This window comes from Mustela nigripes, chromosome 3 (genome assembly GCF_022355385.1).
Source record: "Mustela nigripes isolate SB6536 chromosome 3, MUSNIG.SB6536, whole genome shotgun sequence".
Classification (NCBI taxonomy): domain Eukaryota; kingdom Metazoa; phylum Chordata; class Mammalia; order Carnivora; family Mustelidae; genus Mustela; species Mustela nigripes.
In genome coordinates, this window is record NC_081559.1 from 138,284,199 (window position 1) to 138,299,653 (window position 15,455).

Consider the following 15,455-nt stretch of genomic DNA (forward strand, 5'->3'; position numbering starts at 1 on the left):
AATCTTCAATATCTTAGAGTTGCTTCGCAACTTCTATTCATCAAAAAACACCAAAAAAGGGGGCACCTGGGTAGCTCAGTTGGTTGAGCATCTGACTTTGGTTCTGGTCCTAGTCTCCTGTTCCTGGAATTGAGCCCTGTATAAGGCTCCCTGCTCAGTAGGGAGTCTGCTCGTCTCTCTCCCTCTGCCTCTCCCAGTGCTCATGTTATCTCTCTCTCCACCCCACTCAAATAAATGGATAAAATCTTAAACATGCACGCACACACATTCCAAAAAGAATGTAGAGACAAGCCATGAACTAGGAAAAGATACCTGAAATACATACAACCAAAAAAAGATATACCCAGTATCTAAAATACATATCCTTTTAATTTTTTTATTAAACCAACTGAGCCACCCAGGTGCCCCAAAATATATTTTTTTAAACTCCTAGAAAGTATTAAGACAATGTAAAAGAAAAATAGGCAAAAGAGGTGAATAGATATTTAACAGAAGAAAAAAACATGAAAAGATAATCTCATTAAGACTCAGAAAATGCATGTTAAAGCCATAGTGAGACACTATTTCATACCCATCCACTTACAAAAATTAAGAAGTCTGACAGCCCCAATTAGTGAGGATGCAGAGTAACAAAAACCTATACAATACTGGGGCACCTGGCTGGCTCAATCAAGCGAGCATGCAATCCTTGATCCTGGGGCCGTGAGTTCAAGCCCCACACTGGGTGTAGAGATTACTAAAAAATAAATAAACTTAAAAAAAAAAAACTTATACAGTGATAGTAATATAAATTGAAAAGCAATTTGGCAAAGACAAAAACCAGTAGCCTATTCACAGGCATGTTATACCCCTAGTAAACTGTTGCCCATATGCACTAGCTCACACGTACAAGAATATCCAGAGCTATATTATTTGAAATAGCAAAGAAAAAAAAAAAAAAACAAAAACCTAGAAACAACCTGAACAGTCATCAGCAAAAGAACAAATAAATTATGGCATATTTATATAGTAGAGTGGCATATAACAATGAAAATGAATTAGTGGTGGCTCAGGTTATGATCCCAGGGTCCTGGGATTGAGTCCCGCATCAGGCTCCTTGCTCAACAGGGAGCCTGCTTCTCCCTTTGCCTGCCAATCTCCCTGCCGATATCCCTGCTTGCATTTTCTCTCTCTCTCAAATAAATAATTAAAATCTTTTAAAGAAAGAAAAGAAAAGGGGCGCCTGGGTCGCTTAGTGGGTTAAAGCCTCTGCCTTCGGCTCAGGTCATGATCCCAGAGTCCTGGGATCGAGTCCCGCCATCAGGCTCTCTGCTCGGCAGGGAGCCTGCTTCCCTTCCTCTCACTCTCTGTCTGCCTCTCTGCCTACTTGTGATCTCTGTCTGTTAAATAAATAAATAAAATCTTAAAAAAGAAAAAAAGAAAGAAAAGGAAATGAATTAAGGATAGCTACATGCCTCAAAATGAATGATTTAAAAAGAAAACAAAAGCTTTAAGAAAAGCAAGCACAGAAGAATAAATACAGGATGATATAATTTATGTAAAGCCCACTAAAACCACAAAACACTAATGAAATTAAATGAGATCTCAATAAATGGACAGACATATATGGTCATGGATCAGAGGACTCAATATTCTTAAAATGTCATTTCTCTTCAGATTGATCAATTCATTGCAATCCCAATCAAAATCCCACTGGGCTTTTTCTTATAATAATTCATAAGCTAATGGTAAGATTCATGTAGAAATGCAAAAGACAAATAAACAAATGACTGAAAAATAGAACAAAACTGGAGGACCCAGACTACCTGACTTCAAGATTTATTATAAAGCTATGGTAATCAATACAGTATGTATAGTATTGGCATAAAGACAGACAAAGAGATTAATGAAGTCCAGAAACAGACCCATACAAACATCGTCAACTGATTTTTGACAAAGGTATAAAAGCAATTCATTGGAGAAAGGGCAGTCTTTTCAACCACTGGTACTAGAACAATTGAATATTCATAGGCAAAAAAACGAAAACCCCAAAACTCCATACTTCACACCATTACAAAAAATAACGCAAATGGTTTACAGACTTAAATGTAATATCTGTAACCATAAAACTTCCAGAAGAAAATACAGGTGAAATTTTTGTGACTTGGTTAGGTGACAACTGCTTAGGTACAACCCTAAAATCATATTCCATAAAAATAATAAACGGGAATTTTTCAAAATTAGTAATTTCTCTTCTTTCAAAAGGACAAGTCCTAGGCTTGGAGAAAATATTTGCAAACCACATATCTGATCAAGAACTTGCAGGGGGAGGGGAGTAAAAGAGGTAAAGGGGATTAAGAGATATAAACTTCCAGTTATAAAATAAATAAGCCATAGGGATGTAATGTACAGCCTAAGGAATGTAGTCGGTAATATTATAACAACTGTATGGTGACAGATGGTAACTAGACTTCATGGGGATCATTTCATAACATATAAAAATATTGAAACACTATGATGTACACCTAAAACTAAGAGGATATTGCATGTCATTTATGCTTCCAATTAAAAAAAAAGAATTCTCACTGAAAAATAACTTGTATGCTAAGTATATGAAGACCTCTCAAAATTCAGTAATAAATTTATTATTATTTAAATTTTATTATTTTTATTATTATTTAAATTCCCTAATTTTTTAAATGGGCAAAAGATCCGAAGAACACTTCATCAAGCTTCATGTGCTACCAAACACATAAAAAATGCTCAATATCATTAGTCACTGGAGAAATGTGAATTAAAACCACAATACACATGTATCTGCACAACTGAAATTTAAGACTATACTATGTATTAGAAAGGACACAAGGCTGATGAGAATATAAAACAGTATATTCATGTTAAGAAACAACTGGCCATTGGGGCGCCTGGGTGGCTCAGCGGGTTAAAGCCTCTGCCTTCGGCTCAGGTCGTGATCCCAGAGTTCTGGGATCGAGCCCCGCATCGGGCTCTCTGCTCAGCGGGGAGCCTGCTTCCTGCTCGCTCTCTCTCTCTCTCTCTGCCTGCCTCTCCACCTACTTGTGATTTCTGTCAAATAAATAAATAAAATCTTAAAAAAAAAAAAAAGAAACAACTGGCCATCTCTTAAAATGTTGAATATATACCTACTAAATGACCAAGTCATTCACTTCCAAGCATTTACTACTCCCTCCTAAAAAAAGGAAAGCTTAGCTCATGAGATTTATACAGAAATGTTCATAGCAGCTTTATTTATAGCCCCAAATGAGAAACATCCAAATTATCCACCAAAGGATGAATGGGTAAACAAAGGTTGGTGTAATTATAAGACAAAATACAACTGGCACAAAAATAGAACCAATAACTGGTACATGGAACAACATGAATGAATCTTGAAATGATTTATGCTAAGTGAAAGAAGCCAGCCAAAAAAAGGGTAGTTTCTTGGTAACAGAAGATGGGAGGAATTATAGAGGGGCATGAGGAAACTTTTGGAAGCGATGGATAGGTTCATGACCTTGATGATGGTCATGGTTACACAGGTGTACACATGTATCAAAACAAATCATTTGCTTTAAATATGTACACTTCATTAAATGTCAACTATACCTCAACAAAGCTGTTTTAAAAGCTAACTAACCAAATGCCATTTTTTCAGAAAAACAAACATATAGTAAAATTATAAGATAAGGAATTGTTAAATATAAAACCAATGATTATGATTAACTATGGGAGGTGATATATGGATGTGACAGGAGAGGGGCTCACACACAGCTTCAATCTCACTGAGAAACGTTTTATATTCAAGTTGGGCAGTAGGTCTTACTTAGCATGCTTTTTAACTTACAAACAAATATTATATAAACCATTTAGAAGACACTCTATTTTTAACACTATATGGGTAATGTTTGTGAGGAAAGCTTTTTAAATCTTTTTAAACTTACATATGGCTGTTTTAGTGCCTTCTAAAAGGTTTAAAAACAAAAAAACCTTTGCAAATCTCTGTGGATATGAACTTTCTTCATATATTATTTCTAGAAATAAAGCTTTATATTTATCACATTTCCAACAGTGAAAATTTCTTCTAAAACAGGTATAAGAGACAAGGGCTATCAATATGCTACAGACGACGGATGTTACACTAAACTTATGTATACAGTGAGCTCCTCCTAAGAACTGCTGGGTCTCAACCATATCTAATTTGGTGCTATAGGTCAGATCCTGCAGGATCTTTTAAATTATGTTTATGATTTTGGACTTTATCCAAGGAGTAACGGGAAGTTACTGAAAGATTTCAAGCAGAAGCATGACATGATCTGACTGATGTCTCTAAAAGATAACACTTTTTAAAATATCAGTTAATATCAAAAGTATTATAGGAAGGCCAATTAAAAACCTGCTATAGCAGTTCAAGCAAGAGATGATTGTGAGCTGAACCAAAGGAGTGGCAGAGGAATGGAAAAAAATGAACCAATTTAAGAAATACTTAACCTGGGGCGCCTGGGTGGCTCAGTAGGTTAAGGCCTCTGCCTTCGGCTCAGGTCTTGATCCCAGGGTCCTGGGATTGAAACCCGCATCGGGCTTTCTGCTCGGCTGGGAGCCTGCATCCCCCTCTCTCTCTCTGCCTGCCTCTCTGCCTACTTGTGATCTCCGTCTGTCAAATAAATAAATAAAATCTTAAAAAAAAAAAAAAAAAAAAGAGGGGCGCCTGGGTGGCTCAGTGGGTTAAGCCGCTGCCTTCGGCTCAGGTCATGATCTCAGGGTCCTGGGATCGAGTCCCACATCGGGCTCTCTGCTCAGCGGGGAGCCTGCTTCCCTCTCTCTCTCTCTGCCTGCCTCTCTGTCTACTGTGATCTCTCTCTGTCAAATAAATAAATAAAATCTTTAAAAAAAAAAAAAGAAAGAAAGAAATACTTAACCTGATAATGGTTCAACAGGACTTCTTGACAACTGATTAGATAAAATGGCTAAGAAAGAAGTTAAAAATGACTCACAAGAAGATATTCGAAAATGACACTATAAAGGGCTGATATCCAAGATCTATAAAGAACTCTTCAAACTCAACACACACAAAACAGATAATCACATCAAAAAATGGGCAGAACACATGAACAGACACTTCCCCAAAGAAGACATACAAATGGCTAACAGACATATGTTCATCATTAGCCATCAGAAAGATTCAAATCAAAACCACCTTATACCAGTCAGAATGGCCAAAATTAACAAGACAGTAAACAGCAAGTGTTGGAGAGGATGGGGAAAAAGGGGAACCCTCTTACACTGTTGGTGGGAATGCAAGTTGGTGCAGCCACTTTGGAGAACAGTGTGGAGATTCCTTAAGAAATTAAAAACAGAGCTACCCTATGACCCTGCAATTGCACTACTGGGTATTTATCCCAAAGAGACAGATGTAGTGAAAAGAAGAGCCATCTGTACCCCCAATGTTCATAGAAACAATGGCCACAGTTGCCAAACTGTGGAAAGAACCAAGATGCCCTTTCATAGACGAATGGATAAAGAAGATAAGGTCCATATATACAATGGTGTATTATGTGTCCATCAGAAAAGATGAACATCCAACTTTTGTATCAACATGGACAGGATTGGAAGAGATTATGTTGAGTGAAATAAGTCAAGCAGAGTCAATTGTCATATGGTTTCACTTACTTATGGAGCATAAGGAATAACATGGAGAGAAGCGAGTTGGGGGAAACAAACCATGAGAGACTGTGGACTCTGAGATGCAAACCAAGGGTTTTGGAGGGGCAGGGGTGGGGGGTTGGGTGAGTCTGGTGGTGGGTATTATGGAGGGTAAGTATTGCATGGAGCACTGGGTGTGGTGCATAAACAGTGAATTTTAGAATATTGGAAAAAAATTAAATTAATTTTTTTAAAAAACGACTTCCAGGCTTTTGTTTCAGCAGCAGAATGGTGATGCCAGGCACTGTGATAAGTAATGCTGGAGGAGAAGGAGGTTATAATGACTTTGATATGCCTGCAAAATTACAAAGTGAAGGGCGCCTGGGTGGCTCAGTGGTTTAAGCCGCTGCCTTCGGCTCAGGTCATGATCTCAGGGTCCTGGGATCGGGTCCCGCGTCGGGCTCTCTGCTCGGCAGAGAGCCTGCTTCCCTCTCTCTCTCTCTGCCTGTCTCTCCATCTACTTGTGATTTCTCTCTGTCAAATAAATAAATAAAATCTTTAAAAAAAAAAAAATTACAAAGTGAAGATGTCTAAGAGGCAGTGTAGAGCACAGAAGAGAATTTGGGAATCATCTATATAAAGACTGAATTGAAGCCCTAAAAGTATGAACAGCAGTCTAGGAGAGAGTAAGAGAAAAAAAAAAAAAAAAAAAAAGACTTAGAACTTTAGTACTGTAATAGGTAGAAGAGGAAAGGAAAATGTTAACTTTTGATAAAATAATGGTTTCTACCTCTACTTACATACCAGAAAAATGGAAACTCAATGAATTATAAAGGAAGTAAAGTACTGGTGAGAAAAGATGAATACAGACAATAAATTGTAAGTCTAAGATTGGGGTATCAATTAAAAGGTGAAAGGAAGCCTCTGAATCTAGCACAAGAAGCCTGCCTAGCTCATGAAGATATTGAAATAAAAATGTACTTTCAATGATACATTGTCTCCATTGTTTAATTTGCCTCTTTTATAAAAATGTTCTTAAGTTCTATGGGGCATCTGGGTGGCTCAGTTGGTTAAGCATGTGACTCCTGATTTTAGCTCAGGTCATGATCTCAAGGCTATGAGACTGAGCCCCGCATCCAGCTCCACACTTGGCATGGAGCCTCAAGATTCTCTCTCTTCCTCTCCCCCTGCCACTCCCTCCCTCCTCTTAGAAAAAATTGCAAATTCCAAAAACTGTTGTTGATATGGGTTCCAGTGACAAAAAAAAATGAGATGCTTAAATCCAATTTGATAATAATGAAGTCTGAGAACATTAAGACTGGCTGTTCCTTCCCTTGATTGAAATTAACTATTAGCATCCTTGACAGTTAAGTTATTCCTCGGATAGCAAGTTTTATGTTGTATTTCCACAAACTAGTATGAAAGTCTTGTAACTGTTGTGTCCAGGAAATTTTATCTCCAACATCAGAAACACTTCTCTGAAGTCCCATCTTACAGAAGAGAACTACATTAAAAAACAAAATATAAACCCAGAGACATCCAGAGGGCAGTCTTACATTTCAACAAGGTAATTCTGTACAGTTAATTTTAAAATCCAAAAAGATTTCACAATCAACCAGTTTCAAACGGGCACTAGAATCAGACATGACTAGACCTGGAACCTGTTACATGATCATGGGTAAGTTTCTTAAACATCAAGGATCCTATCTATAAACCAGGATAACAGCTACATCACAGCATGATTAAGAAAATTAAAATAACGTGATGTTTTATTTTAAATAAAATCAGAGTAAATCATCAATAGTTTATTCTCTGCTTCTACTGCATAATAAGGAACTGGAGAGGGGCGCCTGGGTGGCTCAGTGGGTTAAGCCTCTGCCTTCGGCTCAGGTCATGATCCCAGGGTCCTGGGATCGAGCCCCACATTGGGCTCTCTGCTCAGTGGGGGCCTGCTTCCTCCTCTCTCCCTGCCTGCCTCTCTGCCTACTTGTGATCTGTCTGTCAAATAAATAATAAAATCTTTTAAAAATAATAATAATAAGGAACTGGAGAGCCTAGATGTATAAGACCTATAAGGAAGGATAAAAATGCTGCAAACTAAGATATTATTTCAATCTACCCATTTATTGGCCCACCATACTTAAAATTATCTAGATTCCAATTCATTGTATGCATGCTGCTTTCTCAAAATAACCTTACATTTCAGAAGATGTCTATAGATTTTATTTTAACATAAGACAGACATGGTACAAATAATTCCAAGTGTGATGTATGTGAGGAAAAATGCAGGGGCTAACCTAATCTGGGAGTAGGGGAGAACAAAGAAGGCTTCCCTAAAGAAGTCAAGTTCAAGCTGAGTTCTGAATGGTGGATAGGAAGAAAGTTCTGGAATAACATGCTTATATACTAGAAGTAGCAGCAAAAAATAATGAAAATTCAAAATGTTTATCCCCAATCTGGGAAATAACATTGAAATAATAATCTTGCCTTTAATGGCTATAGTTAAAAGCAAGGTTATAAACATAACCCTTTTATGTTTATAAACATAAAAGGGTTATGTTTATGTTCTATCATAAAAATGTACAGATCTTTTCTAGTCTAATGGCTCACTATTTGTAACTTAAGATTCAACTTAGTTGGGGCGCCTGGGTGGCTCAGTGGGCTAAGCCTCTCATTCGGCCCAGGTCATGATCTCAGGGTCCTGGGATCGAGCCCCTCATCAGGCTCTCTGCACAGTAGGGAGCCTGCTTTCCCCTCTCTCTGTCTCTCTACCTGCCTCTCTGCCTACTTGTGATCTCTCTCTCTGTCAAATAAATAAATAAAATCTTAAAAAAAGATTCAATTTAATTTAATAAATTAGTTGGAAATTATTGTGACCAGTTTTGTGCTGCCATTCTGATGCAGAGCAGTGTTCTTCCATCATGGAAAAGCTAAAGATTTTATATATAAAAAGACTTAAGACAAACAAAGAAACCAAAACAGACTCACTAATACAGAGAACAAACTGGTGGTTGGCAGAGGGAAGGGGAATTGGTGAAATAGGTGACAGGGATTAAGAGCTAAAAATTTCCAGTTACAAAATAAATAAGTTGCAAAGATAAAAAGTATAGCATAGAAAATATAGTCAATAATAGTGTTATAATGAAGTGACAAATAGTGACCAAATACTCAGTAAAATATAGAGTGTTGAGTCGGTATATTGTACACCTGACACTAATATTTCATTGTATTTCTACTTTGTATTTCTACAAAAATTCTTTAAAAAATATTGAAAAAAACAGACCATGGATATATTCACATACATATAAAATGTGAATAGACATTGTTACAAATGAAATAACAATAGTTAATCTTTATTGAGCACGTATAATTTATGTTATTAATAAATATTTAATAATAACTAATGCATTCTGTGTATAATTCAGTTAACACGTAACAATCCTATGAAGCAAGTTCAATTATTATTCCTACTTTCATAAATAAATAAATATAAGACTATAAAAGTTAGGTAAACTTACTCAGGTCACAGAGATTCATACTCAAAACTGATTCCAAACGTTGCGTTCTTAAAGCCATATCCTACTCCCTAACCACGTGATATGAATGAAAGCCTGCCCTCAGAACCAGGAGGACTCAGGGCACATGGATCTATTTGGCATTTATTTTTAGTCTACCTTACATAAAAGGCAGAATGCTATTTCAGGGAACACATAACCCACACCTTCTCAGGGAGATAATGATAGTATTCATTAAGAAGAACACATGTACGGGGTGCCTGGGTGGCTCAGTCCGTTAAGTGTCTGCCTTCAACTCAGGTCATTATCCCAACATCCTGGGATCGAGCCCTGCATTGGGCTCCTTGGACAACAGGGAGCCTGCTTCTCCCTCTCCCTCTGCCTGTCACGCCCTCTGCTTGTGTCCTCTCTCTGTCAAATAAAATCTTTTTTAAAAAAATAAGAGGAACACACGTTTATATATTTATGTAAATACATATGCATGTATCTTTAAATTAAACAAAGGTGCAAAAGGCAGAAAGTCTATAAAAATACTGTAGTTGTACCATTGTACAATCTAAACAAAAGAGGTTCATCAAAGAGAAAATGTACAGTTGACCCCTGAACAATGTGGGGGAGCAAACACCTATACCCCACTCAGTCAAAAATCCATATATAACTTCTTTTTATTTGATTCCCCCAAACTTAAATACTAATAACCTACGGTTGATCAGAAGCCTCACTAATAACTTAAAACAGTGAATTAACACATATTCTATTTGTTATGTATGTTACATGTATTATAAGGAAAAGAAAATACATTTACCATAGTGTAGTTATAGGAAAAATCTGCATATAAATGGACTCATGTTGTTCAAGGGTTAACCCTGCTACATTCTTGTAATCTTTGATCTGTAGAGCCTAACCAGAAGTTCGCTTAGTGACTCTGACTTGGCAACTGACATGCTAGCAGCTGAAGGCCTTCTGTGAATGGAGCTCATGCACCGCCTACATACTGAGCACTCACAGGCAGCGTCCTGTACTCAGCACTGAAATCATCTCATTCCTTTTTTGCTTTTTGTTGGTGGTAGTGTAAACAACAACAAAAAATCTGCTCTAGTAAAAGAGTTACAACATCTTGAAAAATTGCGTGCTCTGTTTTCTTCCTTGGCAAGGTATACGTGACTGAAAGAATAGAAACAAAACACTACCACTTACCTCACGGGGCTGCTATGAGGATTAAATGTGATAAAGCACATGAAATGCTGGGACACACAGTGCTTTATGAGCACTAGCTGCGGCTGCTCTCACCAGCACTGGTACCATTCACGCGATTATTACCCTGTAACCTACCCCCATTTCAGGATATCCCGAGAAGTCACTATAGCACAGACTAGCATGCAGAAAGAACACAGGTCTGGAAATCAGAGTAGTTCAAGTTGCTCTGCAGCCCCAGGTGAATCAGAGTGAGCAAAGTCTTTGGACATGTTTCACAAAACCTTAGTTGTGAAAAAGGGGTAACGTCATCTATCTTGCACAGTCCTGATGAGAAGCACACAAAAGGTGATCACGAATGAAAAAGCATCTTTTAAAACCATAAAGAACAATAAATATGGAAGGTATGATTGTTTGATGAACAAACGCAGGTGTCCAGTGCCTAAAAGCAACACAGAATAGTTATTAATTTACCGTCCAGGGCCTCCCTTGACTCTGGGACTGCATATAATCCACAGGTGTAGGTGTCTGCCCCACAGAAAAACTTTTCTCTAGAGTTACCATCATACTGGTACAGCGAAACTAACCAGTGTTCACAAGCACACACTTACCTTTACTATTGTTTTAGGGCGTTTTTTAAAAAATAATTTTGGCTTTTCAACCACAGGAAGAGGCGGAAGTTTCTTAAGCTCCTGGAGGACGGTGGTGGCAGCACGCTTCTTGGAAAGTTTTTTGCTATTTCCCTCTCCTTCTGCAGAGAACTCTCCCACTGACACCCGAGTAACAAAGCTTTTCATATGCGGTGGTCCACTTTCTTTAATAACCTATTAAATATAAGTAAAATATTTCGTATAGGCACTTAAGAAATGTTCTCATCGCATGAATCTTTTTAAAATGTTCATATTATAATCAAAATTTAAATTATAAAGAATTATGCCAAAATTATAGATTTCTTTAATAAAGTTATATAGATATTATATAGGCACATTCACTTATGATACTTATGATGCTTAATAAACTGAAGTCAAAAGAACAAAAAAACAAATAAACACATTCAATTCATAGTCAAAATTTGTGTTTTACTAGCTTAAAATAGGCAATTCTAATTATGGTGACCCAGTTTCTTATGGAACAGAAAATTAAGAATATAAAACACACCATATTGGATTACATACACAGACCATCCAAAAAACAATAATTTGTATTTAACTGTGTACATCTCTAATTTCTTCCCTATAATAAGTTACTGAAGTACAAGACTACTTCTTCCTGGGGTTCTCTAGCCCATAAAGCATCCTTCATGTGGAAGCCTCTCAAAAATAACTTATGGGTAAAAATAACCTATTTTTGATGGAGTCCTCAAAGGCTGTTTTATAGAAAGGAATGTTTACTTTCTGCAACATCTTAAAAAGGTAAGTAGACATACCATAAAAAAATACCTATCTTAGAAATGGAATAGCTGTGAATGTTCCTAAACATTCCGTATTCTTTTTTTTTTTTTTTTTTTTTAAAGATTTTATTTATTTGAGAGAGATCACAAGCAGGCAGAGAGGCAGGCAGAGAGAGAGGAGGAAGCAGGCTCCCTGCTGAGCAGAGAGCCCGATGCGGGGCTCGATCCCAGGACTCCGAGTTCATGACCTGAGCCGAAGGCAGCGGCTTAACCCGCTGAGCCACCCAGGTGCCCCAACATTCTGTATTCTTTAAACTATGCCAGCTTTTGGAGGAAAGATGCCTTCCAAAACCCAAATGCTCAAAACTTTAGTCTCCTTCAAAATCCTGACCTATAAAAGATACCCTAGTTAAACAGTTTACCATTTAACTTTATATTAAAATTCTGTCTTACAATATTAGATACCAATTAGGAAAGGAAAAGGGAAACAACACAGGATACAAAACAACATAGCTGGATTGTATTCAATTGGATTAATTCAATAATGTTGAATTATTATTATCTCAATAATCCAACACTATTGGGATAAGAAAACTTATGATAATCATACTTCCTATTTAATTTCAGTTTACTAGCTGAAACACCAAAACTGTTTATTTTAATTACTTTGATGGATAGCCCCTTCAATTAAAAAAAAAAAAAAAAGTACGTGCTTAATGACAGAATACTAAATATCTGACCCTGTATTACTCACATTAGATCGTCATTATGAAAACTAAATATTCTATACTATATTAATGCTTCCAAGGACTTCTAAGACTTATAAAACTGTTCCTATTCGTTGTAGCCTTTAAAAGGCCCATGTTCAATAACTTTTGAGTATATGTAATTAAATTTTGATAGGTTTTCTATATCTCCCCCATCATTTCTTGGTGGAACCAACAGATCCCCAAGTACATTGCATCCCTGCCTTCCTCATTTTGCTGCTTTTAATCTGCCATAGGGTGAGAGATCAGATAAGCCAAATGAGGAGAACTGTGTCTAAGGATAGGTTCTCAGTCAAGGTCAATTGATCTTGGCAGTAAATAAAATGTGGGAGCTTTCTAGTCAGTAAACATACATAATTTGAAGGATACTCCATAACCATTTCAGCTTATTTCCTGGGTTTTTCCTATTTTCTAGATATGTGAGTTACAAAATTAGTGACCTCTTAATAAAGGAGGTTATTATAATAATTTAAAATTTCTCCCTTTTAATTTCACATTTTGTAAACATTTTGTGACATGTTTATCTGGTTGTAGAGACCTGCTTAATTACTTCCTAGTGATTTATTAGTAAAAGTTAAATTTAAACCTATTTTGGTTCCACAAATTTAGAAGAATTTAGTAGTAATATATCTATGTCACTATTAACTTGAATACTTTCGATTTAATCCTATTAAAAACACCAAACCTTACTAAATTATCTTATACTCACAAAATAAATTTTATGATGAAAATTAAAATGTCATATATACAAATTATTTAATACAGAAAAGCCAAAGAGATCAGCAGAAATCCATGATATTATAGTAGTTCTATTTTCCCCAGGGCCTATATGATTTCATAATACACAGTTTGAACATAAGGAAGCACATTAACTCTTTCAGGATACTAGTATGCCGGCTGACTAATCTGTTATTTCAAATAGTGAGGAGCAGTGGAGAGAAATGAAAGATCACTACTGAGCACATACCTCAAAACTGACAGGCATATTTCGCTTCAGAGCAATTTCAAACACTAAGCTGATCTCAGATTTATTCGCATCTTTGTCATCATCCATTTCCTTTCCCGATTCGCCATTCTAAATCACAAAAAATAGTATGACGATGAATCTTCACTTTGAAACAAACTGTACATATATTTACACGTAAGATGCCTACTTAAAATACAGTAAGAAACAAGAAACCAGAGACTGTATCTTGTGGGTTCCTATCCATATAAAAACAGGAGGGGTGGGCTTTGCTGAGAGGCTTTTCTGTAATTTAATTTTTAGGGGTTTTTGTTTCGTTTTTCATTTTTTGTTTTTTTGCTCAAAGTGGAAGGATAAATGCTGAGTGTGGAAATCTTTTACTTAACCATATACTAATTTGAATTCATACTATGTCCCCAGACTCAATTCTCAGTCTATCCCCCAACCATACAGACACACAACACTTTCCCTGATATTCTAATATGCTTCTTAATCTTCTGTAAAGACCAAATTATAGAAAGCTTACAGGATGCAAATCAGGATTTTGGAACTCTATGTCTGGCTCTGGCATCAATTTGGTTATCCACTTCTTTAACACATAATTCTGAAGAGATTCATATATATTGAATCCCAGAGTATTAGAGATAAAAAGATCAAGAGACAGTATTCCTACTGCCAAGAAACTTATGACTTAGTGTGAAAACAGATAAGCAAACAGATTAAAAGTTATAATGAAAGTGTACACGCAGAAAAATACCTAAGTCAGCCATTAACTAAGATGAATCTCAAAGAAAGAGGACAAGAGGTTTGAGGGCAAGGGAAACATAGGTCTTGAACAGAACAGTTTGCAATAACTAAGTGGAGAGCTCAAAAACGAGGTGACTTATAAGACATGTCTGAGCCAAAGATACTATTTTGAAATCAATAGAGAAGGCTGCTAAAGCCATGGGAATAGGTGCAATTACTCAACATCAGCCTTGATACCCTGGTCTGTAAAATAAAACAGGTCTGAAACAAATCTATGAAAATCTCTTCCACTTGAAACTCCTTGATTCTAAATGAACACAATGTAATCTATGCTCAATAAACATAGCATTAAATGAAGGGTAAATGAATGCAACTTCTCAAGCTTATTCACGTCCCCAAATACTATTCCGCCTGAGAAGTAAAATCCATAGGTGGACCAAAGTTCTCACAGGTAAGGTCATCCTAGGAGGAACACATGAGTCTGGTAGAGTAGACAGGTGATCTGAGAAGGAAATCATAGCAGCTCACCACTCTAATATTCTTTCCTATCAGAAGATATTATTTCTTTTATTTTTAGAAACACATTTATTTGTCTTGTCAATAATCTCACTGGGGAACTACAAGGAAGAGACTGTCACATATAGCGGCAACATACCTGAGGTGACTTTTCCGGAATAGGTTCATTCTGCAATGCTTGAAGGGCTTTCATTGCAGCATTGTGTCTAGCAGCTTGTCGAGTCTTTCCTTCCCCAAAAAATTCATTATTTCCTACAGTCAGCTGAACATAAAAGATCTTGGGCATTGGGCAATGATACCTAAGATAAGAAAATAAAAATACTAATGTTAGTTCAGTAAAGCCATTCTGTAATCATGAGTAAGATTTGTTTTCTTGAAAATGATAGCAACCACATAAGGTACTATATACTCTCTTATTCACTTTAGCCAAGTATTAACCTCATGAATGTATTTATAAAAGACAAAATATGAATCAATATAGCTATAGACATATTTCTCCATGAAAAACACATTATAGAAAACAATAATAAATATAATATAATAGAAATTATTCAATTATATCACAGAAAACTTTTAGTAGAGGTTTTCAGCCAGATCTTGAGAGATGAGAGCTGAGTGGTCTGGTGCTGAAGGGGGCCACAACAGAGCAGGAGACTGGTAAGCCCACTTAGGGGACAACATGCAGAGGATGGTGACTTCAGCAGAAGACAGTTATGGCTAGACAT

The 15,455-nt window shown here is 36.5% G+C and overlaps 1 protein-coding gene across 11 annotated transcripts in view; it reads right to left on the minus strand.

Annotated features, from left to right (window-relative positions):
- STAU2 (staufen double-stranded RNA binding protein 2) overlaps window positions 1-15,455 on the minus strand; it is a 324,604-nt gene that overhangs the window by 181,088 nt on the left and 128,061 nt on the right. For all 11 annotated transcript variants that reach the window (XM_059394724.1, XM_059394721.1, XM_059394728.1 and 8 more), the window contains 3 exons: window positions 14,870-15,029; window positions 13,471-13,578; window positions 10,958-11,170 (listed from right to left, as the gene is read on the minus strand). In XM_059394724.1, the coding sequence (XP_059250707.1) occupies window positions 10,958-11,170; window positions 13,471-13,578; window positions 14,870-15,029 (481 nt within the window). The remainder of the gene's footprint in view (window positions 1-10,957; window positions 11,171-13,470; window positions 13,579-14,869; window positions 15,030-15,455) is intronic.